The sequence below is a fragment of the Phyllosticta capitalensis genome (assembly GCF_038381095.1).
Source record: "Phyllosticta capitalensis strain CBS 128856 chromosome Unknown BKA78scaffold_12, whole genome shotgun sequence".
Taxonomy (NCBI): Eukaryota; Fungi; Ascomycota; class Dothideomycetes; order Botryosphaeriales; family Phyllostictaceae; genus Phyllosticta; species Phyllosticta capitalensis.
In genome coordinates this window covers 185,386-213,172 of record NW_027117450.1, presented here as the reverse complement: position 1 = coordinate 213,172, position 27,787 = coordinate 185,386, and the positions used below count along the sequence as shown (strand labels likewise).

General features: G+C 55.7%; 9 protein-coding genes across 9 annotated transcripts; 3 read left to right on the top strand and 6 right to left on the bottom strand.

The window, feature by feature from the left end:
• Positions 1 to 15: 15 nt before the first annotated feature.
• Positions 16 to 5,476, bottom strand: BKA78DRAFT_326170 (uncharacterized protein). The gene is made up of 4 exons (XM_066889420.1): positions 4,259 to 5,476; positions 3,979 to 4,209; positions 2,281 to 3,930; positions 16 to 2,229 (listed from the first exon to the last, which is right to left on the bottom strand). The coding sequence occupies exons 1-4, from the start codon at positions 5,153 to 5,155 to the stop codon at positions 481 to 483; spliced, it is 4,527 nt and encodes a 1,508-aa protein (XP_066738992.1). The 5' UTR covers positions 5,156 to 5,476; the 3' UTR covers positions 16 to 480.
• Positions 5,477 to 5,882: 406 nt separating this feature from the next.
• Positions 5,883 to 7,556, bottom strand: BKA78DRAFT_333816 (something about silencing, SAS, complex subunit 4-domain-containing protein; the record flags this gene model as incomplete). The annotated part of the gene is made up of 2 exons (XM_066890133.1): positions 5,883 to 6,907; positions 6,959 to 7,556. The coding sequence occupies 2 exons, from the start codon at positions 7,554 to 7,556 to the stop codon at positions 5,883 to 5,885; spliced, it is 1,623 nt and encodes a 540-aa protein (XP_066738991.1).
• Positions 7,557 to 8,273: 717 nt separating this feature from the next.
• BKA78DRAFT_48424 (Phox homologous domain-containing protein) lies at positions 8,274 to 9,366 on the bottom strand. Its single transcript, XM_066893260.1, has 4 exons — positions 8,673 to 9,366; positions 8,593 to 8,618; positions 8,441 to 8,535; positions 8,274 to 8,381 (listed from the first exon to the last, which is right to left on the bottom strand). The coding sequence occupies exons 1-4, from the start codon at positions 8,979 to 8,981 to the stop codon at positions 8,320 to 8,322; spliced, it is 492 nt and encodes a 163-aa protein (XP_066738990.1). The 5' UTR covers positions 8,982 to 9,366; the 3' UTR covers positions 8,274 to 8,319.
• A 149-nt stretch (positions 9,367 to 9,515) lies between these two features.
• BKA78DRAFT_299800 (uncharacterized protein) lies at positions 9,516 to 10,001 on the top strand (the record flags this gene model as incomplete). The annotated part of the gene is made up of 1 exon (XM_066887113.1): positions 9,516 to 10,001. One exon carries the CDS (start codon positions 9,516 to 9,518, stop codon positions 9,999 to 10,001), a length of 486 nt encoding a protein of 161 aa, XP_066738989.1.
• Positions 9,697 to 11,405, top strand: BKA78DRAFT_326160 (uncharacterized protein). Its single transcript, XM_066889419.1, has 4 exons — positions 9,697 to 10,211; positions 10,284 to 10,408; positions 10,461 to 10,564; positions 10,622 to 11,405. The coding sequence occupies exons 1-4, from the start codon at positions 10,024 to 10,026 to the stop codon at positions 11,009 to 11,011; spliced, it is 807 nt and encodes a 268-aa protein (XP_066738988.1). The 5' UTR covers positions 9,697 to 10,023; the 3' UTR covers positions 11,012 to 11,405.
• A 1,938-nt stretch (positions 11,406 to 13,343) lies between these two features.
• BKA78DRAFT_356948 (uncharacterized protein) lies at positions 13,344 to 14,549 on the bottom strand (the record flags this gene model as incomplete). The annotated part of the gene is made up of 1 exon (XM_066892142.1): positions 13,344 to 14,549. The coding sequence occupies one exon, from the start codon at positions 14,547 to 14,549 to the stop codon at positions 13,344 to 13,346; it is 1,206 nt and encodes a 401-aa protein (XP_066738987.1).
• A 1,283-nt stretch (positions 14,550 to 15,832) lies between these two features.
• BKA78DRAFT_326150 (uncharacterized protein) lies at positions 15,833 to 16,961 on the bottom strand. The gene has a single exon (XM_066889418.1). It carries the CDS (start codon positions 16,694 to 16,696, stop codon positions 16,052 to 16,054), a length of 645 nt encoding a protein of 214 aa, XP_066738986.1. The 5' UTR covers positions 16,697 to 16,961; the 3' UTR covers positions 15,833 to 16,051.
• A 1,789-nt stretch (positions 16,962 to 18,750) lies between these two features.
• On the bottom strand, positions 18,751 to 20,162 carry BKA78DRAFT_238944 (uncharacterized protein; the record flags this gene model as incomplete). Its single annotated transcript, XM_066883893.1, has 2 exons — positions 18,751 to 18,986; positions 19,112 to 20,162. Coding segments are annotated over 2 exons (1,287 nt in total), but the record flags the coding sequence as incomplete, so codon positions are not given.
• A 2,012-nt stretch (positions 20,163 to 22,174) lies between these two features.
• Positions 22,175 to 26,553, top strand: BKA78DRAFT_48029 (chitin synthase 4). Its single transcript, XM_066893258.1, has 5 exons — positions 22,175 to 22,364; positions 22,417 to 25,195; positions 25,249 to 25,739; positions 25,785 to 26,114; positions 26,168 to 26,553. The coding sequence occupies exons 2-5, from the start codon at positions 22,431 to 22,433 to the stop codon at positions 26,275 to 26,277; spliced, it is 3,696 nt and encodes a 1,231-aa protein (XP_066738984.1). The 5' UTR covers positions 22,175 to 22,364; positions 22,417 to 22,430; the 3' UTR covers positions 26,278 to 26,553.
• The last annotated feature ends 1,234 nt before the right edge of the window (positions 26,554 to 27,787 follow it).

Genomic DNA, 27,787 nt, shown 5'->3' with positions numbered 1-27,787 from the left:
GGCTAAGAACTTTTGTGCTCGCGCGAAACGAAATTTTGCCTGTCTTAGCTAAGGCGATCGCGGGCCGTCTCTTATCCCTGCACAGGCGCTTTGTTTACCGCCCACCAAAGCTTTCACGTGCCCCCACCTTCCCTCGCCTACCACCTTGACTAGCGCCAACGGCCATTGAAACACTTTTTCAATCTCATGCTCATTTTGATACCGAAGCTGTATGCTCCTAAGCTGTCCCTTTCTACGTCATGCCGCTCCGTCCAGCAACCCACCACCTCATCAATTCAGATCATCAACGAAGAAGAAAAGGCTTGCATCAAAGGTAATCAAGGCAAAACACCGCCGCTATGGACCAGTCCCAAACGCCAGGCTGCTCTCACGACTGCTTTCAACGCTGGGCACGCAAAAGGAAAAAAACTCCCCAGCCAACGACATTATTCTTTTTTGTTTGCAAAGACGACTAAACAGTTTCCCGTGGACCCTTCCTTCTCACTCGCTCGGGCTCGGCTTCGGCTTGCCCAGCTTCAACTTGAGCTTGAAACCGCCCGGCGCCTTTGCTTCGCCACTCGGCGTTCCTGCTGGAGGACTACTTGCCGGCGGGCTCATGGCAGGCGTTGTGCTCGGTGTTGCACCTTGACCTGGAGCATGGTTCATAGGCCGAGGCGCCGGCGGTGGAGGTATTGAGAGCATGGGACGCGCGCTGCCCTCCTTCTTTATTTCCTTGGTCTCACTGTGTGCCTTTGGAATCTTTGGTGGTCGGGAACTCGGGTCCTGGAGAACTTTGTGCATCTTGTGCTCCTTTGGCTTGGTCACCTTGTGCGAGTTGGAAATGTGCGGCTTGGGTCCAGGCATGGATCTTGGCCGAGGCGGTCTCGAGATGATGCTCACAAGTCGGTCCCGTGGAACTTTTAGCTTCACTATGAGCCTCGGAGCCTTCTTCTTGGGCTTCTCTTCAGAAACGGGGATAGAGGTGGGAGTAGGTGCCCTAGAGCCGCTAGGTGTCGGCCCTCGGATGACTGGTGTGGTTGGTTTGACAAAGGGCGAGGAAGGTCTTTGCAGTGGTTTAGGCGTAGAAGACTTGACGATAGGGCTAGGATGGGAGGAGCTCGGTTTCATGCCAAAGCTCGACGGCCTTGATGCAGAAACAGGCGTCGAAGACTTGAAGCCCGAGCTGGAGCTGGCAGGAGGTCTGACAGGCGGTCCAGAAGTCGCAGCGGGCGATGAGACGCTGATAGACTTTGGCTTGTGGGAGTTTGAAAAGTTGAGTTTGAGGCCCGTCGAGCTCCCAGACTTGTGGAGGTGGGGTGGAGCGACCTGGTGACGCTTGTTGGGCTCGTCCGAGATGGATGGTCTCTTGCGCTTCTCCGCCAGTTTCTGTGCAATGATGGGTGCCTGCTCTTCCCTGATCTTGCTGAGCGGCTTGGTGCGCCGGTGCGAGTTGCGGAAGAAGCGCAGCTTGGCGTTGCCAATCTTTTGCACGCTCCAGTAAAACGGATACGTGATTTGGACTGGCAGGGACGCCTTGGGCTCGTAAATCAGAGAACAAATCTCGAGCAGCTGGCCCCATTCCCTCAATCCCACACGAGGGGATTTGAGTGCCAGAAGCAGCTGTTCTTGGAGGACCTTGTTTTCTGCAAGCTCCGCCTTCAAAGCCTTCTTGGCACCCTCGAGGGTTTGCGTCCTCTCAATCATTGCAGCTCTCGATTCGGTCGACGTTTCTTGTTCAATGACCAGGCCGCCGACTTCGTGTGATGCAGACTCATCCTTGTCCTTGACTCCGATGGCGATGCGCCCAAGACCACGCCCAACAATAAAGTGGAGCTGCTCCCTAAAGTACGGCGACGGATCATACGCCAACAAGAAGATGATGAGGCGGAGTATGCCACCCTGTTTAAGCATGTTGGCGTCGACCAGACATTGCAGAGCCTTGAGGCGCACAAGATCCGAGGCCATGGGATTCGTGTAGTGCAGAAACTCTAAAACTCCTCCTTTGACGATGCCCGTCTGCGTAAGTATTCGATGACACTCAAGCGCTGTGACGGTTATAATGTTGTGATATGAAGGTATCCACTCGTCGAGACGGCAGTGACGCTTAATCTCATCGAGAGCATCTTTTTGGAACTCGTGGTCGTCTTGCTCATCATCGTCAAAGTCGAAGCTGATCGAGTTTGTATCCTGGTAAGTCAGCTGCTCCGCAAGGCAAGCAAGCAGGGTTGCGATGTAGTGGCAATCCGAGAACTGGAGTCAAAGTCAGTGGATGAGACTAGACGGAAGCAATTGATAACATACAGCATTGTGTGAATTGTCGTTGAACTTGAGCTTGTCAAGAATCCACCTTTTCGCTCTCATGAGGCCTTGTCCGTTGGGCTCGCGTACTTTGGCGATGGCCCTTGGGATAGCGCATTGCACCAGATACTGACTGCGGTCGGAAAAGTCATTGGAGCGCACCATTGCGGATCCCGGCAGACAAAACATGTCTTGAAAGGCTTTCTCGAGATGAGTAAGGCCAATCCAGTTGAGATCGACGTCCTCGGCGCGAGCCTTGGCGCAGTTGGCGAGAGCCTCTGCTGCCAAAGTGCGGATGCCGTGGAAATAACGGCGGTCCATAAGGGTTCGTGCAAAGACTGTTGAGAGCAACTTGGTGGGCTTTTGTTGCGACAGATACTGCAAAGCTTCGGCCTGCGCCACAACGTCTGGGTCCTGCTGCAATTGCGCAACCCACATCCAGACTGGCTGACTGAAGGTGACCTTGCCGATCCACTCGAAGTCGGCGTCGACTCGAATCCACTCAAACTGTTCAGTGCTCATGATTTCTTCCTCTTCCTTAGACCATTCCTCGAAGCCCCATTCTTGGATGTCCTGGTCAGAGTCCAAAACGTCACCCAAACAGTAGAGGGGTATCTCGTCTGGAATATCGCCGTCTCCATTGAGGTCGATTCCAGCTGCTGCGGCGGCCCTTTCTTTCTGACGGCGGTTGCGTTTTAACCGAGTGTACTTGGTGTTGTAGGTTGCGTCAAATCTCGTGGTGACATCGTTTATGGGAACGATGTGATCATACGGAGTTCCATCTGCTTCGTGAACTGTAAAAGTCATGGATCCAGTGAAGAGTCGGTTGGCTTTTTTGGTGGTCATGCCGGCATTGCGCTCCTTGATGTCTTTCAGAAAGGAGCCAGGGTCCAGGTCGCGTCCCGTCTCACCCAAGTCGCTGCGGTCACCCTGGGTCTGCCTAATGGCAAGCTCGATGACAGACTTTTTCTTGTTGAATCTTTGAGTGACGTAGAAATGAGGGCAGCCAGCCCCGTACACCCATTGCTTCCAGAAATCAGGAATCGGCTTGCTCTCAAGATACTTGTCGACGATTCCCGTAAAGTCTTCCGTGGAAATCAAGCCGTTGGCAAGCTTGCCGGTCTTGGCGTACAGTAGAACCTTGTAAATGACTTTGGTCATTCCCAACTTGGCCATTCTCTTGATCTTCTGATTCAAGATGAACATGACAAGCGGTGCCTTCATTTCCATGAATTCGATTTCCGAGGGGTGGAGCGCCAAGTATTCTCCGAGGACTTGGAGGGATGGGCGATTGACATCAAGTTCGACAATACGGTCTGCCATTTGCTTCATACGCAATCGGTGTTCGTTGCGTCCGCACAACAGTTCCATAAAGTCGTCGGCCATGAAGTGTGATGTGGCATAAATCACCCACCAGTCCTGGGGACCTTTGGGCAAGACGTTGACTCCGATCCATTGGCTGGCTAGAGCATGCACTAGTTTGTGTGTAACCGGGAGGATAGGATCCAGCACATCCTCGGGATAAAGGAGCGAGTTGCGGCAGAGGGTGACGGATGCGCCATGTGCAACTTCCTGAGGCAGGTCGTCGACAAAGACGAGTTTGTAGCTAGTAAACGGGTAGGAGATGTAAGTCTTACTGAAATGGTCGGTAGCCTAGGAAAAATTAGCTTGATGCTCTACCAGGTCTTTCTGGGGTCTTGCCTTTGGCAGCGGCATGCACGTGTTCCTGACCTCGTCGCCCCTTCCGGGAAGGCAGAAGCCATGAACACGGATTGCCGCTTGTCCCATCATCTCGTCGTCGTCGCTCTCGCGCAAATCTGACAGGTCGACGTGCTCGAAAGGACCGACGGCGAGAGCAACATGCTGAGCCGCGACGGCACTTTCACACTTGAAAGTTACGGTTTTGCGCGAAGGGTCCTTTGGATCGACGATCTGGTTGACCGTCAGAATTGTTCTTCAAATTATTAGCACATCTACCTACATCATCGGTCAAGTCACCAGAGCAAATGACGGATATCTCCAACGTCTTGTCTTCTTCCGATAGGCTATTGCAGTCGTGGTCGCCGTCGGACATTGGGACATCAGTTTCGGCAGATGAGCTTTTGGCGCCGTTTGTGAGCGTCCCATTGGACAAATGGCCGTTGACGCCATTCTTGGTCGGCTGATCAGCCTTCCGGAAGATGTCTCCAACTGTCCTCGGGCATTTGACTGAAATGTCCCACGGGCAGCGCGTGGTGCCATCATCTATACAAGGGAACAAGCAGGAAGCCGTGCCGGGAAACTGAGAGTTTCGCGTGTACACGTGCGGGTATCTTGGGTCGTTGTCTTCCACTCCAACGAAATGTAGACCGTCCCGGAAGTGTTTGATCTCATAGCGAATGACGACTTTAAGTGGCGCAAAGACTACGCCTCCATCATCCGCCGATTTCAGTGCCGTCGAGTTGTTCAAAAATCCTCCGAATCCATCCCCAGAAAACGGGTCTTGCTCTCTTATCCGCACTCCACGCGGTATGTGCACAACCAAGTCGTCGTCAGCGTAGCCGTCGAGTTCTTCCTCCACCTTTCGACGCAGAGCGGCGTGATGGTGAACCGTGCTCTTCGATGACAAGTAAATGTGAGAGTGAGGGTCGTCGTGTTCCCAGATGGCGTCCTTGTCGTTTACGGTGACGCGAAGGATACGGGCTTGCCGACAATTGAGTCGAATGTGGTCGAGATCCCGAGAGAGCGGCTGCACGTTGACGAGAGCTTCGCCACGTACAGAGCGCCCAAGAAAGTCGATGTCCAGGTCGACCTTGACGCTATCGACAGAGAAACCGTGACCGGGCGCCGAAACGTCGGTGGCCGTGGCCGAGGAAGGGATTTCGAATGGACCAGGCATTTTGCCGTCGCAGGTATTAACCCGTGATCCAAAGCACGATTGCTGCTCTACTCATCGCCGGATCGAGTGCGCATGCGGAGAGGTGGTGTTGTAGAGGTCGCGAGATTCCAAGGCGCGCTCGTGGTCGGCAAGCGCAAGCGCAGCTGGCACGACGGTTACTCGAGGTCGGCGATATGCGGGCGGGTCTGCCGTGAGCGCGCCGTTGGAGGTGAAGAGGTTGTTGGTGGAGGGGAGGCGGGTCGGTGGGCGTGGATGGGTTTGTCGCAAGCTGGACCTCTGCCGTTCACCTCCAGTCGCCCACGACCGCGCGGGCTGCAGTGACGCGCGAAGTAGAGACCGAGGATCTGCCGGCTTGGCAGATCTTAGCCGAAGGTATCCCGACACAACTTGTGGTCATTGGAGATGCGGAGCAAAATGAAAAGCCAATCTTTGAATCACAAAGGTTGACCTCCCGCGTACGTTCAGAGTTTTCTCTCAGATCACATGGTTCTCTAATCTTCAAGCAATTCAATAGCCATGACTACTACCTCTGCCGGCATTGTAATGTACAGCACCAGCCTTCTGAACGCACAAGTTGAACCATGGTAGCCATCGGGCACCACGTTATGATCTGCCAGAGCAGACACTGCTTTACTCATTGAACGCCGGGCCCCAGCCTTGATATCACCCCGCAGCAAACCGATTGTGATGGAACGCCATGTCAATGAATGCCGATGCCGTGGATAGATTATAGCCCCTGCGTCTGCTTCGCCCTCTTCGTCTCTCGCGTGCTCTCTGTGTCCTCATGCGCTCGTCTCTTTTGTTCCTCTGTTCCGGCTTCTCTTGCGGCTCTCCTCTTTCGCCGTTTTTCTCTTTCAAGAGCGGCAAGAGCTTCTGGTGTGATGAAGTCGTCTGGCAATGAGAATTCCTGCTCTACAAGCTCTGGTATTGGTTGGCCAAATGCGGTGATGTTGCGCCCGTGCCTCTGCTGGCCAAGGGCAGCTGCCCGCAAATGTGGCTTCGAGTAAAAAGATGTAAATGGTCTTTCGGGTGACGGTTCCCTGAATATCCATCTTTGGACCGGCGCTGGAGGTGGCTTCGGTTTGCTGGCACTCGAACCGCTTGCAGATATAGCCTCTTGCTGCAACTGTCGCGCAGCGCCGGCATCTTCATCGCTCGAGTCTGGTGCCTCTTCGTCTTCGGCCTCGTCATCTTCGTCCTTGGCCTGCTGGGCCTGTTCCTTCTCCATTCTCAGCCGCTTTTCTTCTTCTTTCCAGACCCGGAACTTGTCCACGAGCGCCCTGACCTCGGCGATGAAGTAATCGCGTTTGGGTTCGTATTCCTTCTTTTCAGAATCCGTGATGCCAGTGACCCCCATGACTTTGAGCCAGTCATGACCGAGAAGCCCGTCAAGCAGCCGCTCCAGCTGCACCTTTTCGTGCATTGCTCTTTCTTTCTCAATGTTTCGGAGTTGCTTCTCCTTGCGCTCAGCCCGACGGTGTGCCTTGAAGAAGACATCGTCACCGAGGGGGTCACTTGTTATGTGGTGAGGAGTGTGCCGAACTATTGTGGAAAAGTCGACAGATTGTATGCCGCTATTGACCTGAGCAACGGGCCTGTAGCCGTTGAGCGTCCGACGTTCGGTTGTGGTATTGAGCAGCGAGGAGCGGCGCTTTGCGGTTGGAGAAGGTTGTCTCGTAGAAGATTGAATTGAGTAGGTTTCGTTCAGCGGCTCATCTATTATCTGAATTCGCGCGTCGAGGTCGAGAAAATCTGCTCCACGTCAGCGGCGCCATGAACAACAACATCCCTTGAGAGACGTACCTGTCTTCCTTTCTGTGCCCGAAATGACCTCGTCATAATTTGGAAAGTAGATTGCCAGGTCGCTCTTTAAACGTGAACCCCCGTCATGACTTCTCAGTGAACGCTTGTCCTGGGACTGAGCGCTGGCAGGCCCAGGCGCGGGCACGACGCGCTGTTCGGGCCTGGGGGTGGCGACGGCCGAAGGAATTTGGCCATAGGCGACATTGAGCGAGGATTGCACGCCGTTTGTAGCTTGTGGCAGGGCACTATGGGGTTGTGTGACTGTGACTTCGGTCGGAGGTCTCGGGTGGTCAGAGTTGGCGATCGGGGTGGCGCGCTTTCCTCGCGACAGGCCTTGATTGCCCGTTGCCGAGCGGGGGTCGGGCGGCGGATTCAGCTTCGAGTCGTGGAGGGAGGGAGATGAGTTGTCGGCGAGGGTTGCGGTCGGGGCGCTTGCGGTTGTTGATGGCGCGTCTTGGTGGGAAGCAGACGCGGGTGCGGCGGTGATGGAAGGGTGGTGGTGAGTCTCGTTTGACTTGTCGGTCGCGGTATTTTTAGGACCTCGACGTGTGAAGCGCCCACTTGAGGAGCGGTTCAATGGTCGCGAGGAGCTGACCATTGTTCACTTGGCTCCCCAAGGTCATCTTTTTGTTGCCTTTGTCTCGGGGATTCCGTTCTTGATGGACGTTGGAGAAGCTTGCGAGCTCGGGCGTACCGCGATCGTGTTAGGGGACCCTTCTGAGTTTGGTCGTGGCTGTAGGCGAAGGGAAAGCCTTCTGCGTGTCGCAAGGGCTGGCAGCATCATTCACTCTGTTCACTTCGCTGTCGCATGCACAATTACGACAGAGCAAGCCAAAAAGAAGACTCTGTTTAGCCGTCTGCCTTGTAGTTCGTCCAGCTGGCCTCGACTTTGTAGCGTCCGGCCGAGGTTCAAGGGTTTGAAGAACGCAAAAGGTCCCACCATTTCTCCAACCTATGCAGTCCTCGACAACTCTTGATTGATGCTTGCTCTCATGTTTCTTTGGGTGCATCAGTTGAGAATAGGTCGGCTTGGTTATTGCGCCCATCCAGCCTTGCTTTGCAACGGCATCCAACTGTTTGAATCCCGTTAATTCCTGCAGACATGAACAGCTCAGCAAGACAGGCTACTTTGTCAAGATATTCAGGACTATCCAACTGCCCTCGTGTGCCAGCGCTACGATCATTACCGATAAGACATTACGACCTTGTGACCAGCGGCTATGCAAGAGGGACCAAATGGTACGTTGCTATGGAAAAAGAAACTCCTTGAGAACGGGAGATGCTGAAAATTCGGGGTTCAACAAGACGCAACTGCGAGACATTAAGAGGTTGGCCCAGGGTACACAACACCAAGCAGCTACTTACTTGAGAAAGTAAGAAAGACCGGCTTTTCGTCTCTCCAGGAACCGCGGCCGGAATCTTGCTGCGCAGGGTTTGTTAGTGTGTGTTGAAACCGCAGAGGCTGCGGACATGGTGCCGTACAAACGAAGCTCTTGGGCGGAAGCTCGGGCAGGGCAGCTTCAGCATGGGGAAACGTCTGCGCTAGACGCTGCCGCAAATCGTCAAACTCGGAGTAGCTATGTATGTCGATTTAGGCTATGCCATGACCCAAGTCGGGACGGGATGCGGCGTACCGTTTCCTTATCTTCATAGGACCGCCCTGTCGCGACATCAGCAACCGTGGATGGGCCACGACACCACCCACCAGACGTACATTCAGCGTTTGGACAGTGCAGTTCCAAACGACATAGTCGCCCATGCCCGGCACGTTGCCGCTGACGATGACGTATTCATCTATCGAGACGGACCGTGCCCATAGAGCTCTACTCTGGTCAGAGTTTTCGACGGTATGATCCTCGAGCCGGATCGGATCCGGCCTGTCGACCTCAGAGGAAGCATGACTTGCGACCGAAGTGGCGCGCTTGCGACTCTGCCAGTATGGCGGAACTAAGTCTTGGGGTTGGGCGGCATCCGGGGTCGAGTTGTGGCCGTTAGGCGTGGAGTGGGCAGGAGTGTCATCCATCCATCTAGCCTGCTCCTGGGGACCAGGGGTAGGAAGACAAATCCGGAGAACAGGCAAGGGGGTGTGAGGATGCTGTCTGGGGCGAACAGCGATGTGGCACGCAGATGGATGAGGTGCATTGAATGCTAGATGGGAAAAAGAAAGGCACAGCCACACGTGATCCACCCTGTTCCCTCTACCGATGACATGCAGCAGCGCGCCGACGGCCGCAAAGCTGTCCGAGCAACTCACAGAAGCTAGAGTTTATGCTTATTCCCCGCCGGAAGAAGTGTAAAGTGGGAATGCCATTAGGTTGTTGCCGCGGCGGTCAGACCCGTCCGTCTCACGCAGACGCAACTCCTACAGACAGACGACAGTCGTCACCGAGGTAGGTTCTCCTCACAGAGAGACAAAGACACCCTTTTGGTCCAGTGGCGGCTATTGTATCCCAACCTGCACTGCTTAGGTTCCCCATTACGAGCAGTGCGTGATGTTCTCCCCAAGGGTTTCTGCACCCGCCGCCTTTTGGTCCTCTCGCCATCCAATGGAGCACGGATGAGGGGTTACTTCCTGGTCCACTCGCCTGTATCGGCCTGGCATGGCGAACACGATAGAGACCGTGGTGTTGATATCAGCCGCACGCACAATATTCACGCCACCGACCCAGCGCAGCAGCATGGGCGCTCGCCACCAACGCCGGGGCAGCCATGGAGCGCTGAATACGGTACGTGTAGTAGTGGATTTGGAGCACATGACAACAACGGCGGTGTCGAGGAGGCTGGTCCTGGCGGCGGGCGTTTGCTTTGGTTTGCTGGAGCTGGCGGAGACCCTTTGCCTAGCCGCATGCACCACGCCGAACATCACAGTCCGCATCGTGTACCACCAGCTCGACGTCCGGATGGATCAGCAGCCGCATGGCCTGAAGAGCACCATTGGGGCCCAGCCATTGGCCGCCGACCCTGGGTAACCATCTTTGGCAAGGGTGCTCTGGTGTGGCTCCATCCTGCCGACTGCCCGGTGCTTGCGGAGTCGACCTTTTGATAAGACCAATGACATTGGTGGCATGAATCCTCTAGCATCGTCGAAGCTACTACCTATCTCGTGCTTGCTTGGGCACTGGCCTCACTCCTTCCCGCGCCCTTTTTTAAATAAATCCCCCCTCTTTGCCAGTTTGCGCCAGCGAAGTGCTCTCGTTTCTCAATTCCTCCTTCTTGACCTCTCATTTCGATCTTCTTGCACCTCTCAATCCAGGTAACATTCCTCAAGCCCACAACATTCCTGACAGACCCATCAAAAACTCGTCCTGACACCTTTTTTCCACAGACAAGAAAAAAATCCCCAGTCCGACACAATGCGCTTCTTCTCTACCCTTGCTCTGGTTGCGACCATCTCGCGCCTCTCCTCGACCCAGCAAATCGATCCCGACTCCGTCTCCAGCTCCACTCGCGGTAAGCCGGCATGACCCTTCTACGTATGCACTTCCAAGCTGACATTTGCAAGACCAATGGTGCACCTCGCAGAAATCCCAATGCCCTCTCATCTGCCTGCAAGTCTACGAGAACACGACGACCGGCTCCGACCCCGAGCAGAATGACTGCGACGCAGTAAGTCCAGAAATATCCCCACAACCAAACAAGGATCGTCTAACGCTCTTGGACCAGGACACCCTCGATTACTCTTGCGTTTGCGCCAACGGCGCCTCGCCCAACGTCAGCGAGTACAGTCTGACGATTCCCTACTTCGAGTGCACCGAGTACAACAACCAGTGCGTGGCCAATTGCGCGAGCGGCAACAACCAGTGCGCCAGCGACTGCCGCACCAAGCACCCCTGCGGTGCGCAGAGCCCCAAGCGCTACAACATCACGACCACCACCAGCTCGTCCATTGCCAGCGCCACGGCGTCGTCCACCGGCGGCGGCTCCCAATACGGCAGCTTCGACTCCCAGGGAGACGGCAAGAGCGCTGGTGCCCTGGCCGTCGACTTTGGCGCCAGCTACGGCCTGGCCGTCATGGTCGCTGGCCTGTTTGGTGGCTTTGCCCTGGTGCTCTGAGCGAGGCCTCGGCTTCTTCATGTTGTTTGTTGTCCAGACGCGTTGCGGCATTCTGGAGCAAGGCGTTACGGCATCAGGATCTTTTTCTTCTTTTCTCTCTGTCATTTTCTCCGCACATGACGAGTTACAAGCATGAAGGCAAGGCATATTTGTACGATGATGGAAATGGCGGCTGGCTATAGCCACGACTTACTTACACACACACCTAATTCAAAATGGCGGCAGGTGGGGATTTTTGCACAACAATTGAGCTTCTGACGAAAGGGGAGAGATGGATGGCTAGTGGCAGGGTGAACGGACAACTAACTCGACTAGAGGTCCTAAAATAAATAGCAACCAGCTACCTACACATACTTGAACCAAGAAATCAACGCAACTCCCGATATTCGTGACAAACGCAAACTCTCACGGCTTTTCTCTCGCGTGGTGGACCAGACACAACGTGGCTCACCCGGCACAGTTTTATTTTGCTTACCGTGTGCAACAGTGGGCTGGCTGCTACTGTACAACGGCAAAAAAGGAAGCTAGAAAATGAACGACCATTATTTTCCTCGTCTCACGCCCGCGCGTGTCAGCCGTCAAACCCGCGCCGCTGCCTGCGCTGCGGCTCGCCTGCGGTCCGTCCCACCGACAACATCATCATGAAAAAAGAGAGAAGAAAACCAAAGGGCCGCCGCCGCCGCACCATACTCCGTCTCCCGAGGGACGCACGCGGATGCCACCACCAACGAACGCCTTTTTTGCGGGCCGCTAACCACCACGCGCTATTTGGGTGTGTGCATCCTTCCCGTACGTTAGGTGGTGGGCCTCGAGGGCGTCGCAGTCTTCCTGCCATGACGCCCGCACTACGCTCGCCCATGTAGAGTACACATCTGCCAGAAGATGTCGCCGAGCCGTCTGTCGTCTGCCGTTTGTCTCTGAACTGCCTGCTGCTGTGCCCGCTGGCTGCCTGCTGTCCTGTCTCGACGACGCATCGCCTCCTCCGCTGGACGAGACAACGGGAGACGCCCGTACGGTAACTATCCTGGACGTCGTCATCGTCGTCTCTTGCCGACGGCGGTGGTGGCGCCTCTTTACGGCTGCGTACCGACGCGCATGGATGGCATGCAGACTGCAGTCAGTCATGCAGGCAAGCAGGCAGTCAGTCTTATTAATAGACTGGATGCGAACGACGCGAACGACTGCTTGCTCCCCCGCCTACCCGCTCGCTTGCCTCTCGTCCCATTCAGTACGATACGCACGCCTGCATCGGAAGAAAAAATCCGCTCTCGCGCGGGGCGGCGTGCGGACGTCCATGTTCGCCGTCACTGTCTCGTCTCGGTTCACCTCATTCATCGTCGAATGATGCGTTTGTTCTTTTCATCCTATCCTGCTGGCGGGCAACGCAGAGGGAGAGGAGGACAGAGGACCGCATCAAAAGCTTATGGCGGATGGCAATCAAGATGTTTTTTTTTTTTTTTTTTTTTTTTGGCCGCCGCTGCGTAGCTGTCTGCTATATAGGTGACGGCATGATGATGGCCTTGTTTATGTGTTTTCCGTCGTCTACTTTCTTTTTCTGTCTTTCTATTGCTCCATTCTCCTTCTTTCCTTCATCTCAAGAAGCCACCCGTATCAACTGCCTTGTCTCCTCTACCCTTCCAAAAAAAATTTCCCTAAATCTTTCTCCTCCACCCAATGTCTTTCTCCCCCATCAAACTCGACCGACCAACCCATCATCCATCCACCTACCTAACCCCCCTGTCTGCTCGCTGCTTACTGCTCTCCACTTCCTCCAATTCCGTCGCGCAGAAAGCATACTGTAAAAATATGCAGATAGCAGGTAAACCTGCTTGCCCCCCCCCGTGGTCCTGATTTCATTTCATGTCGTTTCGATCATCATCATCCACTCACTTCGGGCGTAGAGAACCGCTTGACTTGGGGCTGCTCAAATTTCCACTGTTTCTGTCCCATCCAATCTGCCAAAACTCATTCCCGACCAAATGGTGTGATTCGCACCAACTCATTCGTCTTGTCGCCATGCACATTTGGTCTACTCTGCTGCTGCCGCAGAAACTCCTGGAAAAGGGGTGTCTAGTAGTTCCGACACCAAAAGAATGGCTCGCGGATCGTGTGAATCAAAAGTGTTTTCTGGCATCACGCACACAGGAAAAGAGTTCAAGCAGCATCATCAAGCTGCGAGCCACTCAATTGATCGACAGAAACCAGAAAGGGGGTATATCGCGAGTAACTCCAAACGCCAATCAAGAATGCAACCCCCAAACCAACAAGAGACCCAAAAACCAGTAGAAAACCAAACGCAAAAACAAATCCCATCTCCCCCGCCTCCACAAGCTCAGTCTGCAGTCGAGTTGGAATTCTTCCTCCCCACCAACCGCTGGAGGCTCTTCGAAATCGACGCGCGTGCCGAGTCCATCCGTTGCCTCAATCCCCCCGGCCTCTCTGCAGGCCCATTCGCCTCGTCTCCCTCGGCGACATAGGTGCTCTCCTCGTCTTCGTTCCTGTCAACCGGCGCGTTCTCGTCCCAGGTGCGAAGGTCAAACACCTTGCCAGGTCGCTCGACAAAGTACACCTCGCGGCCCGGCTTCCTCGAGGCTTGCTGCTGCCTCAGCTCCGAGATTGCGCTCTGCGTCTCGCGCGGCAGCGATTGGATCACCTTTTGGCTGCTGCCGAGATGGCCTTCGAGATCCTTGAGCCACGTTGACGAGCGCGGCACCGAGGTCCAGGCCACCATTGCCGATCCCATGGGTAGCCATTGGGGCTCCGGCTCCTTGGAGACCTGCGCCATTGGGGATGGGCAGGAGAGACTCGTTCTCGGCGACGGGTCCAGAGGCGACAATGACGTCTCCGTGTCAGTCCCTGAGGGAGTCGTCTCGTAGGACGATGACTTGAACAAGTCGTTCAAGGTGTAAACGAGACGGAGACGATCGTTGAACGAGGTGCCAAAGGTCTCGTCGGCGTCGCGTCCACTAGCAGCCGTCCTTGTCCGGCGGAGTTGAGAGCGCTGGTCGACCCGAGGGCGAGCTGGGGAGCGGGAGACCTTTTTGGCGCGCTTGAATATGCTGAAGCGGCGCTCCGTCTTTTCACTGCCGCTAGAAGACGGCCGTGAGTCCTTGCGGTGGTCGCTCCCTTGGTCGGCGTCGCGCGCGTCGTCAGTGTTGGCCGCGGTAGACTGGTTCTTGTCGCGGTCCCCGACAAAGGTCGACATTGCCCGTTGCAAAAAGGGCACGCCTCGGAGACGCGATCTGGTCTCACGAGTCGCCGGGTCCTCTCCGCTGATGGTGCATCTCCGGACCAATTCTGGCTTCTTGCCCTCGCGAATCTTGACTCTGTCCGAGGCCGATAATGTTGGTAGTATCCAGTCGAAACCTAAGAAATCTCGCCTGATCTTTATCGTTGTAGGGCTGCCGGGACGGATTGACGGCGGAAGGTTCGCAGGGTTGATAGGATCGAAGGGTCCCCAGGACTCGATGCCTTCGGGAAGTTCGGTCTCGAAAGAGACGGTCGGCTTAGAGAACGATGGTTGAAGCGCAGAAGACATGGTTGAATGTTGGCATGAAAGAGTGGATGAAGAGAAGGGAGCGTGTGATGATTTGGTTTGGATGTGGAATCGGCGGCGAGATGGATGAAATGGTCCAGCGAGGGGTTCTCGCGCCTACCTTTCCGCGCAAGCCAGGAGGAGGTGCGGTGCAGAAGAGGACGTGACGGAGTGACGGTCTCGCGAAGTTATTGGATCCAGCCCGATCAAGACGACGGCGCAATAAAGCACTTGGACTTGTTGAAGCAGTCAAAATTGACGGCGAGCTGCAATTGATTCGATATAGAAAGTACTTGAAAATACATCTTCATTCTGGCATTTCTGTGGTTTCTGCGCTCCATGACCAGATGGTCACGGCGTCGCGATGGTGACGACTTCTTCCCAGGTCGACTGCAGTCGCCCACTTGGGCTGAACATGTGGTCTACCTCAAGTAAACAAGAAGCAGCCATTGGACAGTCGAGCTTCGTCGAGCTCCCTTGAGGTCGTCCGATTCTAGATCCGGGCCAGCAGCTGCGAGCCAGCGCCCAGCTCAACCATGGGACGACTCAAATCCGGGGATGGCGGAGCCTCTTTCCGGGTTAGAGGGCCAACTGCATACGTCACAAGCGGCCTTCGGACAAGAAGATGCAGTCAGTGGTCCAGACCGAGGAGTCGCGGACGAGCAACTGAGAGAGTTGAAGTCCAAAGTACGACCAACATGGGCTAGTACGACCACGTAGCTCTCCATGGAGCAACTCTTCAACGGTGGCATTACGTCAAGCCTACCACTCGCTCGTATCCAGCCAGCCAGCCAGTGCGCCCAACCTCGTACTCCAACCCTCTCTGAAGCTGCACAGCTCCCAAAGCAGTAAGGCCGGCTTTCCACCACAACATCAATCGTCTAGCAGTGATTAATTTGCAGCCAAGCTGCGTCAACAAGAGGCTTGGCTTTGTTTGCGCAATCCAACGTCTTGAGTGACAATGCGGATTGGAATGCTTGGTTTGCGCCGCGCTTTTTCAATGCGGATGAGCCGAGATGAAGTGCAATTTTGAAGGAACGGGAGAATGGCTGATGCAGGTCTGGCCACTTTCTTTGCGTACGCGTGCATTGTCCGTCTTGAAATTTGATTTTGGATGCTGGTTGTATGCAAATAAAACGGCATGAAAAATGTTGAAAATGCTCCCATTAGAAAGTTTGCAGTGGAGACGAAATCAAGACATGGAATGCTGCAAGAACTCTGTCAACATTTTCTTAGCCTCGCTGCCAAATCGAACTCACAAAAAAGTAATGTTGCTTTTGGTGTCAGGCCAGTATCCCAATTGGGGGCAGGGAGCTATGGCCACACAGCCCACGTCCTGTCCTGTCCTGTCCTGTCCTGTCCTGTCCCGGTCCTCGTCGAAAATCCACACCTTAATCCAACTCCAACATTTCCCATCCATCAGCGACTTTGACCTTGACACCACAAGCGCGCTTGCAGACCCGCTCGACAAGTCGATGGTTTCCCTCCCATTCACCCGTCGTCGCTTAACCCACCAGACGCGCCCCACAGGCCTTGACCTCTGCTCCTCTATCCGCATCAAACTCGTGGCGGCTGGATCGCGAGATCTCCATCGCGACCATCATCTGTCCAGCAAAAAAAAGAAAAATGAGCAGAACATGCCGCAAAAGCCTTCCCTGCAGCGCTTCTATTCCTGTCTTTCTGTCCGTCCGTCGTCTCGTCTCGTCTCGCCCCGTCCGTCTCACCCGGCCGGCAGGCAGTCTGAAACAATGGCATCCCGGCATTACTGCCAACGACTGACTCCCAACGTTCGTGCGCCGCGGTCGAGGTAGGTACGTGTGTGCCCAAGGAAGGGTAAAGAGGCGAGATGCGGGTTTGTCGATGGAGCAGGCGGGTGGATGGACCAACAGGTGGTCGCGCAACGGGCGTGGAAACGACCGCGGCCGGTTTGGATTTGATTTTGACGACGACGACGACGACGACGACGACGACGACGCGCAAGACGTACGGATATGCGATTGCGTAGGCAGGTGCTCATGTTGAGATAGGTATAGGAACGGCATCGCAGGGCAGCATACTGTAGGTATGTGTGCGTTCGACACGGGCCGGCCCCGCTGCGATGCTTGCTTCAATATACCATCGTTTTCTGCTCCCACCTGGGTACGGTACATGTAGCTGCGCCAAGGGGGTGTGTTCTAGGTAGTGGTCTAGCGGGGTAGTCTAGTAGGGGGTGGGGTAGCACTTTATCCTGTCTCACCATCTCGACATGTAGTTAGCAGGTGCTATAGAATCGGCCCTCCGCTGCGCTGCATGTTCTGCTCAGCTCGATTTGATGCGATTTGATACGACACGAGTCGATGCAGCTCGGCTCGCCGCAGCGCAGCGGGTCTGGCGACCTGTCAAGTACATACAGAGAGGAGGCGCGATGAATGTAGACAGATGGCTTTACCCCCTTCCTTCCCCTCCCCCGCGAGAACACGCACCCCGCTAGAACACCTCCCCGCTAGACCACCCCGCGCAGTGCAGACCGAGCAAGCTGCGAAACACCCCGGTACCAGGAGTCTCCCTGCGTATCCCTGATCCTCTCGGACCCTCGTCCCTGATCCCTATCCTAGCCCCAGCCATCCCCATGATCCCTCCAACAATTCATGGCAGCTCCTAGCTCCGCACTCGTAACTGCGCCCCCGCTGCCACATGTGGCGGTGCGATTCGACCAGCCATTTTTGTGCCCTCCAGCCCTCCCCTGCCCAAAATCTCTGCCTAAGCCAGGCGATCCCTACCCCTCTTCAGCCCCAGAGCCTTGACTCCACGGTCCCCTTGTCCTCTCAATCCGGTCGGCCGCCCGCAAGGAGGTAATCTCGAACCGTACCGAGCTCGCCCTTAACCTTTTCTTTCGCTCATGACTTGCGGCACTCCGCGGGAAGAGAGCGAAAAAGAAGGTACACGGTACGCATCGCATGTAGATCAGTAGATCATGCAACTTTAAGCATACGTGTCGGCTTGCTTGGTGCACTCTAACTTGATGTTCTGCTTCCGCATGCAGGAGTAAGTGGGCGCGTTGGGCAGCTGGCAGATCAGATCAGGTACTGCACATACATGATGCGCGGCGCGGGGTCAAGTCGATAGGTACCTACGGATGAGAGAGGGAGGAGAGGGGTTCGCGGGTGCTTGCGTGCGTCGTCGCTTTTCCAGAGACGGGGTATCTCGGGAGGAGGCGAGGCTGAATGGTGGAGACGAGTCGACGACTACTACCGGGCGCGCACATGTTTGCTGAGTCGTGTGTCTTGATGATGGTGGGGTGGATGGAGGCGGGATGGTCGGTCGGTCAACTTGCTGTGGTTATGACCTCATTTGCAGACGAAAAGAGATGGTAGGTCGAATTGCGCGGATGTTGTCGCGTCGATAGACAGACAGGCGGCACATCACCACGCGAACGATGGGAGCTGCTCATCTTCCACAGCGGACAGAATCAATGTCTGAGCGCGAGACAAATCCAAACGAACGCAACACCTCAAGACCATTCGCAAGAAATGTCGAGATGGGTAAACCATTTGCTATTATATGCGCCTGCCTACTCCTCGATTCTTTTACTTTGCTCCGATATCCCATCCAGGTATGCATGCAAGTATTGCGATCTTTTTTGTTTCGTTCGTGGTCCGATTTTTTTTTTTTGTTGGCCGTATTGCGCGCAGCATGCAAGGTGGTATGGTAAATATAGGTACGAGAGACCCGTTGTGCGGCGATCAAAAGAGAAAACAAACGCTTGGAGAAACAGAGAAACATTAGGCGCGGGACAGTCGACGCGTGCAGAGAAACAAAAAAAAATCAGAAACAAAACAACACCAGAAAATAAAACGCCTGGTGACCATACCATCACATGCTCCCCCCCATGTTTCGGACCAGACCAAAAAATCCAAGACCCAGATGATAACCATCCATTTGATGATGAGAAAGGAGGAAAAGAAATTGAATTGTGAGAGGGCAAAAGACAGCCCAATTAGCGAGGTATGGTAGGGGAAATCAAGAAAAGGACTCCGCAATGTGTGCAAGACGCATATGTACAGTTACAGGAGCAAGAATTTGGCTGGCAAAACGGAGGTGGTATCTCTGACGGACGGCGCAGGAGAGCAATTGCAGACGACGATTTTGGAATCCAAAAACGGAATGAGCCGAATCTCTCGAGCAAAGGTGTGGCCAAAATAATCAGATGCTGCTGGCGAGAGGCTCACATGACGACGCAGTCTTTGTCGTCCTTGCTTCCCCTCTTCTTGACTTTGTTTTGCTCGGCCGCCAGCAGCGCCTTTGGATTCTCGCCCGACGCCGCGGCGCGAATCAGCGTGAGCCGCTGCATTGCGCGCTCGTCGCCCTTTTCGGCCGCCTTGACGTACCAGACGTTGGCTTCGAGTATGTCGCGCCGGCAGCCGATGCCCATTTCGGTAAAGTAGCCCACGGCGTACTCGGCTTTGAGGAGACCTGTTGACGCGTACGCCTCGTGGGTTAGTCGTTGCGCATTCCAAAAACGTGCGGCACGAACGAATGCGGACGGAAGGGATACGTAATGAGCATGGGTGTAGAGTTAAGCTTACCGAACTCCGCTGCGCGCTTCGCCCACTCATAAGCCTCGTTCTCGTCCTTTTCCAAGGCCGGCGGCGCACCCATCAAGTACCACGCGCAAAGGTTCATCATGGCCTCGGGGATGTCTTCCATGGCTGCGCCCGTGTAGAAATGCACGGAGAGGGATGGATCCTTGGGACAGCCGAGCAGGCCGTGCTCGTAGACCTCGCCCATCTTTAGGCAAGCCCGCGCATGGCCGAGCTCCGCTGCTTGGGTGTAGAGCTCCAGCGCATATGCCTCGTCCTTGAAGCAGTCGGCGCCATAACCAGTCTCGTGCAATTGGCCCAGCATAAACGGGGCAGTGTTGTACTGCTCGTCCGCAGACTCGCAGCCGCGCTTGAGCCACTTGAGCCCCTCGCGGTCACGGCGTCCAAGACCAAGCTGGCCGTAGATGCAGGCCTCGCCAAGGCGCGCGGAGGCTCCCGGGTGGTATTTGGACGCGGACGCGCGGTAAAACTGTTCAGCCTTTGCTAAATCTTTGCGGCAGCCTGAACCGAACTCGTACATGACTCCCACGCGGAAGCCAGCTTCGGCATGGCCGTGCTTGCTTGCTGCTACGAGCAGCGGAAGTGCCTTTTCCGGGTCCCGTTTGCCCTTGTTGAAGAATCCAGTGTAGTAGCCATCAGCGAGCATGTACTGCGCAAAGGGATAGCTGCGGTCTGAGAGGCGTTGGAAAATGCCCCGGGCCTCCTTGATCATGACGGTTTCTGCGTATTCCTTTTTGGTGGCATCTCCAGAGCGGACAAAGGCCTTTGCCGAGTTGACTAGGAACACTCCGAATTCATACTGAGCAATGACGTCTGGCGTCTTTTTGACGTTGGCGAGGTACATGTCAACCGTCTTTTGGGTGTCCAAGAGGGATGCATCTTCGCCAACCAACTTGCGCAGAGCATCTTGAGTGAGGTCGTAGGTGCGCGCGTGTTGCTGTGCGTAGGGTATATTGTGAAGCAAATCAACATACGAGTATCGATTTTCGGGGGAACGGCGATTTTGAGCTACGGATCGACCGTACGGCGCGGGAGAAGGAGAAGGCGATGGAGCGAGGTGGTTGACGGAGAGAGGAGACGCGTTTCGTTGAGGAGCTTGGAAGTTGGGGTCCAACGAGAGCACTGGAGCTCCCAGCATGTTTCGACTTCCAGAGACGGATCCATTTGAGGAGCCTTCCGAGTATGTGGATTCGCGTTCTTCTTGCTTTTCGACCTTGACCGGAAGAGGGTTGTAGGGAACGTGGAAATATTGGGGCATCTCAAACTCTGGTTCTTCAACCTTGTACTTCTTAGGGCCCAGTCTCTTTTCCTCCTCTTCTTGCTTGGCCTTGAGCTCGCTGGCCACCTTGGCTTGCTCGATTAGATCGTCGGCGGTAAAGGAAAATTGCCTGTCATCGGAGTCTGACTGGGCTTTGACGGAGCCATCGGGCGCGGGTGTGGAATCGTGTTGAGGGTTTTCTACGTCGGTGGAGTTGACTGAAAGCATTGCAAAACTCGAAATGGAGGCTCTAGACTGCGTCGAGCTGTTGTCTTTTTGATTGCTGACCAAGTCGCCATTGATGCCGTGGACTGAATCCGAGGGAGGTCTTGAGAGGGAAATGACAGGTTGAGGTTGGGTTCCAGGGATATTTTTGCGGCGCACAGCAGTCGATGGAGGAGCAGGCGCAGAGTCATCCACGACGGAAAAGCGATTTTGTTCGGGCAGTGGGGCGCGATCCACCTGGACGGCGTCCGAGTATGCCATGACGAGGAAAAAACGAAGGAGGTTCTGGGGTCCCCGTGCCGCAGGCTTATCCGTATCCTTGAAGGTGCGCCCTGACGATAGCGAAAGAGGTGGGAGGGTGAGCGGCAGATCGACAGGGCGTCTGCGGAGAGAAGGTGGATCAATGCGTGGTCGAAGGATGTGAGGTGTCGGGGGCGGATTTGGGGAGGTGACGAGAGCGAGTGTGGAGAAGAAGAAATGTGAGAGTCGAAAGGTGGTCGTGTCAGGCAGGCAGAGAGGTACCTTGGACTAGTACTGGGGCAGTGGAGTGCAGTACAATAGCTCCGGCTGGTTGGCGTGAGCCAGGGATGAAAGAAAACAGCCAGCAGAAACGTCGCCAACTATTCGATGCAGAAGAATTAGATACAAGTCAAAGGAGCTGCTGACAGCGTGTCAGTGTCAAGTTTGCGCGCGAGCCGACCCTTACCCTTGCGGACAAGGTGCAAAGGATGGGGCTGCTAATGCTCGTACGGCAGTCTTGGCGGCGCCGCGGCTTTCTTTTTATGCTCAGGCAAGGTCTCGGATGACGACTTAGTACATACAGCCTGGAGGTCGCTATGATATAGCCGGCGGCCATGGGATGCGCGTGCAATGTGTGGGGGCGGCTGAGGCTCCGTGTGAATTGTGATGGATGGGGCTCGGCGTTTACACTCGACGAAATTTCCAACAACTACTAGCAGTAGTATACAATTGCCGTCGGCTGCCCAGGCGCCCCGTCGCCCGTCGCCCGCCCGTCGCCTCTCGCCGGCTCCCGTGCGTGAAGAAACATCCGGCCGGTTTCAGGCTGCACGCGACGACTGCGAGAGTGTCTTCTAGAGCGCGATGCGATGCGATCAGGCACCCGGCCCAATACGGGCAGGGCGTGGCGGAGAGCGGCGACAGGATAGGATGCAGGCGCTGCGGCTCTATTGAGAGGCGCAATAATCGCAGAAATAGCACAGGATGCGATGCGATCAAAGTCCATGTGGAGCCTGGAGAACATCTCCACAGTTCGGATTAGGTATTGCTCGAGCAACGCGGCAGAGGCGAACCGAACCTTGAAGCTTAACCATGTTGTTGACCATGACCCTGCCACTACCTAAAAAAGTCCCGCCGTCAGCTGTCAGTCGTCGCGACCAGGGGCATCCCGGCCCTCCGCCGTCGTTGATCCAACAACCCTTCCCACACCAACCACGGGCCTTCTGTCCACTCTTTCATACCACACTACACTCTACTACCATCGCATCGCTACCACAGCACTGCGCTACTCGTCTACATGCGGTGCGACGCCCTCGCTCGCTACCGGATTTCCCCCTCGGCTTGACGCAATCATCTGCATCTCCCCGACTCTCTACTACCACTACACTGCTACCCAGTCGACCACCTGGCCGTCGCTCGTTTCGTCAACGCCCGACTGACGACCTGACACTCCTCCAACTCCACACGGCCCTTCCTCCGTGTTCCTCCACCGTGCCCAACGGACCACTTGGTCCCTTGGTTAGTTGTTTGTTTCGCCCAGCCTTGAGGAATGCCAGCTAATCGTCGCCAGGAGCCACACGCAACATGTCGGCACCGCACAGATCCCAGCCCTCTTCGCCCAGGCGCCGCGAACGCGATCATGTCCACTCGCGCCGCCCTTCCAACACCAGGTCGTCTCACCGCGAAACTTCCTCCAGGCGCCGCAGACCTTCAGACATCGACCCTCGTCCTTCTTCGTACGACTCGCGCGCCTCCAGGTCGTCTCCGAGGAGAGACCACCACCCAGGCTCACCCCGCACTCCTACCCACACCGAGCACGACCCAATGGTGCTCCCTGCTACCGAGCTGCGCCAGAAGAAGAGTCTGGTCCGTCCTGAGCGCAGTCGCATCGATAGGGACCACCCGAACTATTACTACAGCCGACATGCCCAGCACATGGACGTCCATCCTTCCACCACTGGAATTGACCCGCTAATCCAAAATAATGACGACGTCGAGACTGCCAGCTCTGGCAGCACCGACATTAAGAATCTCCACCCCAGAGTCCAACACTCGAGTTCGGGAAACAGCTACAGCGAAAAGTCCCCACAAGTCCAAAAGAGGCATCACAGCGAGCGCAGGCTCGAAAAGAGGTCGAGAAAAAGATCTTCCCCAGAGACTGCAGAAGAAAAGGCCCGCCGACGTGCCATCGACAAGGCAGGTGCACCGCCAAGTCTGTGGGGCTTGTACTGCTCCATCATCACATTTTGGTGTCCGGGCTGTTGTCTCAGGGTCCTGGGGAAGCCTACCAGAGCCCAGCAACAGGCATGGCGCGAAAAGATTGGCCTCATCAGCGTAATCTTGCTCATTTGCGCATTTGTCGGTTTCTTGACTTTTGGCTTCACTCAAACCGTATGTCCCAATGGTGGCCCCATGCGGCTGCGCGTCAACAAGGTCGATAGAGGGTACATGATTTTCCATGGCCAAGCCTATGATCTTTCCGAGTCTCGCCATCCCGCCGCAATTGGCATTCCTGCAAACACCAATGTTTTGTTCGACTTGCCCGAAAAGTTTGGCGGTCAAGACGGCAGCTTCTTGTTTCAAAACGTCAACGGCCACTGCAAAGGATTGATTACGGCCGCTCCAGACTCCAACGTCCCGACCAAGGCTGACGGCTCCGAGCTTGCGTGGTATTTTCCTTGCAACACATTCAACCAGGACGGATCTTCAAAGCCCAACTTTACCACTCCGTACTATTCGGGCTACGCTTGTCACACGGCAGCCTCTGGGCGCGATGCGTTTTACTCCCTCAGAAGCAGCGGCGACGTCTACTTTACGTGGGAAGACGTCAAGAATTCCAGCCGCAACTTGATGGTTTACAACGGCGACGTCCTCGATCTCAACCTCCTCGACTGGTTCAACAAGAGCCAGGTTTCGTATCCCACCAAGTTTGACGAGATCCGCAACAATACCGATTTGCGAGGCATTGACGTCACTCGCGCCTTTACTTCATCCGAAGATAGGAAGATTGCCCTGTGCCTCACAGAGACCATCAAGGTCGGCTCGATTGATACCGAAACAATTGGTTGCATTGCCTCCAAAGTCGTTCTCTACGTTTCGTTGGCCTTTATCTTGTCGATCGTGGTTGCAAAATTCGTTCTCGCCCTGTGGTTCCAATGGTTCTTTTCCAAAAAGTATGCTGCTGATAGATCCAGCCTCGGTGGTGACTCCAAAAAGAGAAAGCAAGAAATTGAAGACTGGGCCGAAGACATTTACCGTCCTCCGCCGAAATTGATTGATGCTGCGCAGCCTTCGCCGGATCGCGCCAGCAAGCGCGGCAGCAGGTTTTTGCCCAACACTTCCCGCTTCACCAGCCCGTATGCAATCGACTCTCGCAAATCACGCCCGGCGCCTACGACCATGGCCAGCCAGAGCTCCTCTGCGCGGCTAATGCAGCCCGTGTTTCGAGGGGGCAACCGCAGCGAGCTCACCGTCGGCTACGACTCGAGCAGGCCCGACAGCGAGAGCCGTGTCAGTTTGATGGTCCCGCCGAGCTCTGATCAGAGGCAGACGAGTTACATGGGCGATTCGGAGGGTTCCGGCCCTGCTGGATTCGTACACGAGGCTGTCGTGCCACAGCCCCCTGCAGAGTGGCAGCCGTTCGGTTACCCTCTTGCGCACGCAATCTGTCTGGTGACTTGCTACTCTGAAGGCGAGGAGGGGATTCGGTCGACTCTGGATTCAGTCGCCACCACAGAGTATCCCAACAGCCACAAGCTAATCCTCGTCATCTGCGACGGCATCATCAAGGGCAAGGGCGAAAAGCTGTCGACCCCGGAGGTTTGCCTTGGCATGATGAAGGACCACGCGATTCTTCCCGAAGAGGTCCAGCCGTACTCGTACGTTGCCGTCGCAAGCGGCTCCAAGCGACACAACATGGCCAAGATTTACTCTGGGTTCTACGATTACGGCCACAATTCGCGCGTGCCGCACGAGAAGCAGCAGCGGGTGCCAATGGTGGTGGTGGTCAAGTGCGGAACTCCAGACGAAGCCAACAAGCAAAAGCCTGGCAACCGTGGCAAGCGCGACAGTCAAATTATTCTCATGTCGTTTCTCCAAAAGGTCATGTTTGACGAGCGCATGACGGAGCTCGAGTACGAAATGTTCAACGGCATCTGGAAAATTACGGGCATTTCGCCGGATTTTTACGAAACGGTACTCATGGTGGATGCCGATACGAAGGTGTTCCCCGACAGCCTGACGCACATGATCTCCGCCATGGTCAAAGACCCTGAAATTATGGGCCTTTGCGGTGAAACCAAGATCGCCAACAAGCGGCAGTCTTGGGTGTCGATGATTCAAGTGTTCGAGTAAGTCTGCGGCCTGTGCTTTGAGGCCCGCAAATTTCCCTAACTGGCAATAGGTACTTCATCTCCCACCACCAGGCCAAGTCGTTCGAGTCCGTATTTGGCGGTGTCACCTGTCTTCCTGGATGCTTCTGCATGTACAGAATCAAGGCGCCCAAGGGCGGGCAGAATTACTGGGTGCCGATTCTGGCAAATCCCGACGTTGTCGAGCACTATTCGGAGAACGTGGTGGACACGCTGCACAAGAAGAACTTGCTTCTTCTCGGTGAAGACCGTTATCTGTCGACGCTGATGCTCAAGACGTTTCCGAAGCGCAAGCAGGTGTTTGTGCCCCAGGCGGTATGCAAGACGACGGTCCCGGACGAGTTCAAGGTGCTGCTTTCTCAACGGCGACGATGGATCAACAGCACAGTCCACAATCTGATGGAGCTCGTGCTCGTCAGGGACCTGTGCGGGACGTTTTGCTTCAGCATGCAATTCGTCGTCTTTATTGAGCTGGTAGGCACGCTGGTGCTGCCTGCGGCCATTTCCTTTACCATTTACCTGAGTAAGTTTTGAAGGGTTATGCAAATTCCAAAGCTAATGAGGGCAGTCGTCGCGGCCATCATGGCGGGCATCAACCACACCGAAGTGCCGACAATCCCGCTGGTTCTGCTGGCCCTCATTCTTGGACTGCCGGCCGTCTTGATTGTTCTCACGGCTCACCGCTGGTCTTATGTTGCATGGATGATGATCTACTTGGTCTCACTGCCCATCTGGAACTTTGTGCTGCCGACGTACGCCTACTGGAAGTTTGACGACTTTAGCTGGGGTGACACGCGCAAGACGGCGGGGGAGAAGACGAAGAAGGCAGGAATCGAGTACGAGGGCGAGTTTGACAGCAGCAAGATTACGATGAAGCGGTGGACCGACTTTGAGGCGGGTAAGTAGAACTTGATCCTCTACGGGGAATTTGCTGACAAGTCTTGGTGGCAGAACGACGGCTCAAGGGATCCTCGACGGGGTGGACGCAGCAGACGAGTTCGGCGGGATGGGCGTCGGCACAACAGCAGCACTCGCAGTGGCAGCAGCAGGGGTACGATTAACTACAAGGGGCGCATGGTGGCGTTGGGGAGGGGGTTTTATTTTTTCAGTCAGTATTTGGCGTGGCACAAGGCGGCTGTTTGTTGCATGGATTGCAGGAGCGGTGCATTTGGGACGAGGGTGATTGGGCGGCAGAGGTGCAGGAGGCATGGTCCGACTTGAAGCGTAGAAGAGTGCATCAACGTGGGCGGTCACACGGATGACACGAACGGGGGGCGCCGAGCTGACGGGCGGAGGGAACGATGAAGAGGGCGTAGCGCAACAAAGGCCATGCAGGGGCTCGGCTGGGCCTGTTGATGATACTGGCCTTTTTCCATAATTCGTGCAGGAGGACGGGGGCTCGGCAATGTAATGGAGAGGGTGACTGTAAACGGGCATGCCGGCGTGGGAATATGCAGGCAACTGGAAGCAGAAGACGCCGATGGACGCGTTCGGAAGAGCAGCGAGGACGAGTGGGTTGCACGGCACGGCTGCCGTTAGCCCTGGCCCTGGCCCCGCCATGACACAGGAGGCCGTGAGGGCGTGACGGAGGTTAGCTGGTTCTCGTGCAAGAGATGGCCACGAGGAAGAAGAGAGAGGAGGGAGATGAAGTCGTGGTGTTGTGCCTGTCGACTGTGGCCCCGCCAGCTCGCCAGCTCTCGCTTCGGGCCTGTCCCCGTCCTCCAGCCACCATAACCCCGTCACCATCACCATCACACATCTCAACCTCTCACCTCGCGCATAACTTGCATTCATCCCAGCATCATCCGCCCCTCATGCGTCCATGATCGCTGGCCCTCGATTAATTCTGTATCACCACCTCCGCTTCCCCTACCGTTGCCTGCACGAGGCCTGTGCCCCTCCGAGACACCCTCTCCGCATCAACCTCGCTCCTCTTGCCATGCGCCCTGCCGTCCTGGCAGACGACTAACGCAAGACCCCTCGCGACCTTTGTACATAGCCAACCGCCTCTCGTGCCATCCGAAAGCCCTCCTGCACATACGCCGTTGTTGACTTCTTCACCTACCTTGGGTCCTATCCATTTCTAGCCCCATCCCCATCCAATATTCCTACCTCACCACCAAATGGCAAGCTTCGGCCATGCCATTTCCCATGCCGCCTCCACCACGGAGCAATTGCCATCTCCACAATCCTCCGATTCGTCGCTCTCGCTCGTTGCCGATTCCTCGCCGCTCCTCCACCGCCTGACCCATCAGCCTTCGCACTCTGCCATGCTGCTGGCCTCCCAGGACACGCCCTACCACGCCGACATTGACGACGACCTACCCATGGCTCCTCAGGACGATGATTCAGACATGGACGACGCTGAGCCGCCCGCCGCTTGGTTCCCACAAACACATGCCCACTTGGCGTCAGGCGGGGCACCGCTCTTTGCTCCGCCAGCCGCCCCGTCAGGCCCCTCTCAGGCTGCCGTCGACGACTTGAACAACACGGCCGACGATGCCTCATGGCCCTCGACGACTTCGGCTGCCATGTTTCCCGGCGCAAGCAACGAGGCAATCATGTCCAGTC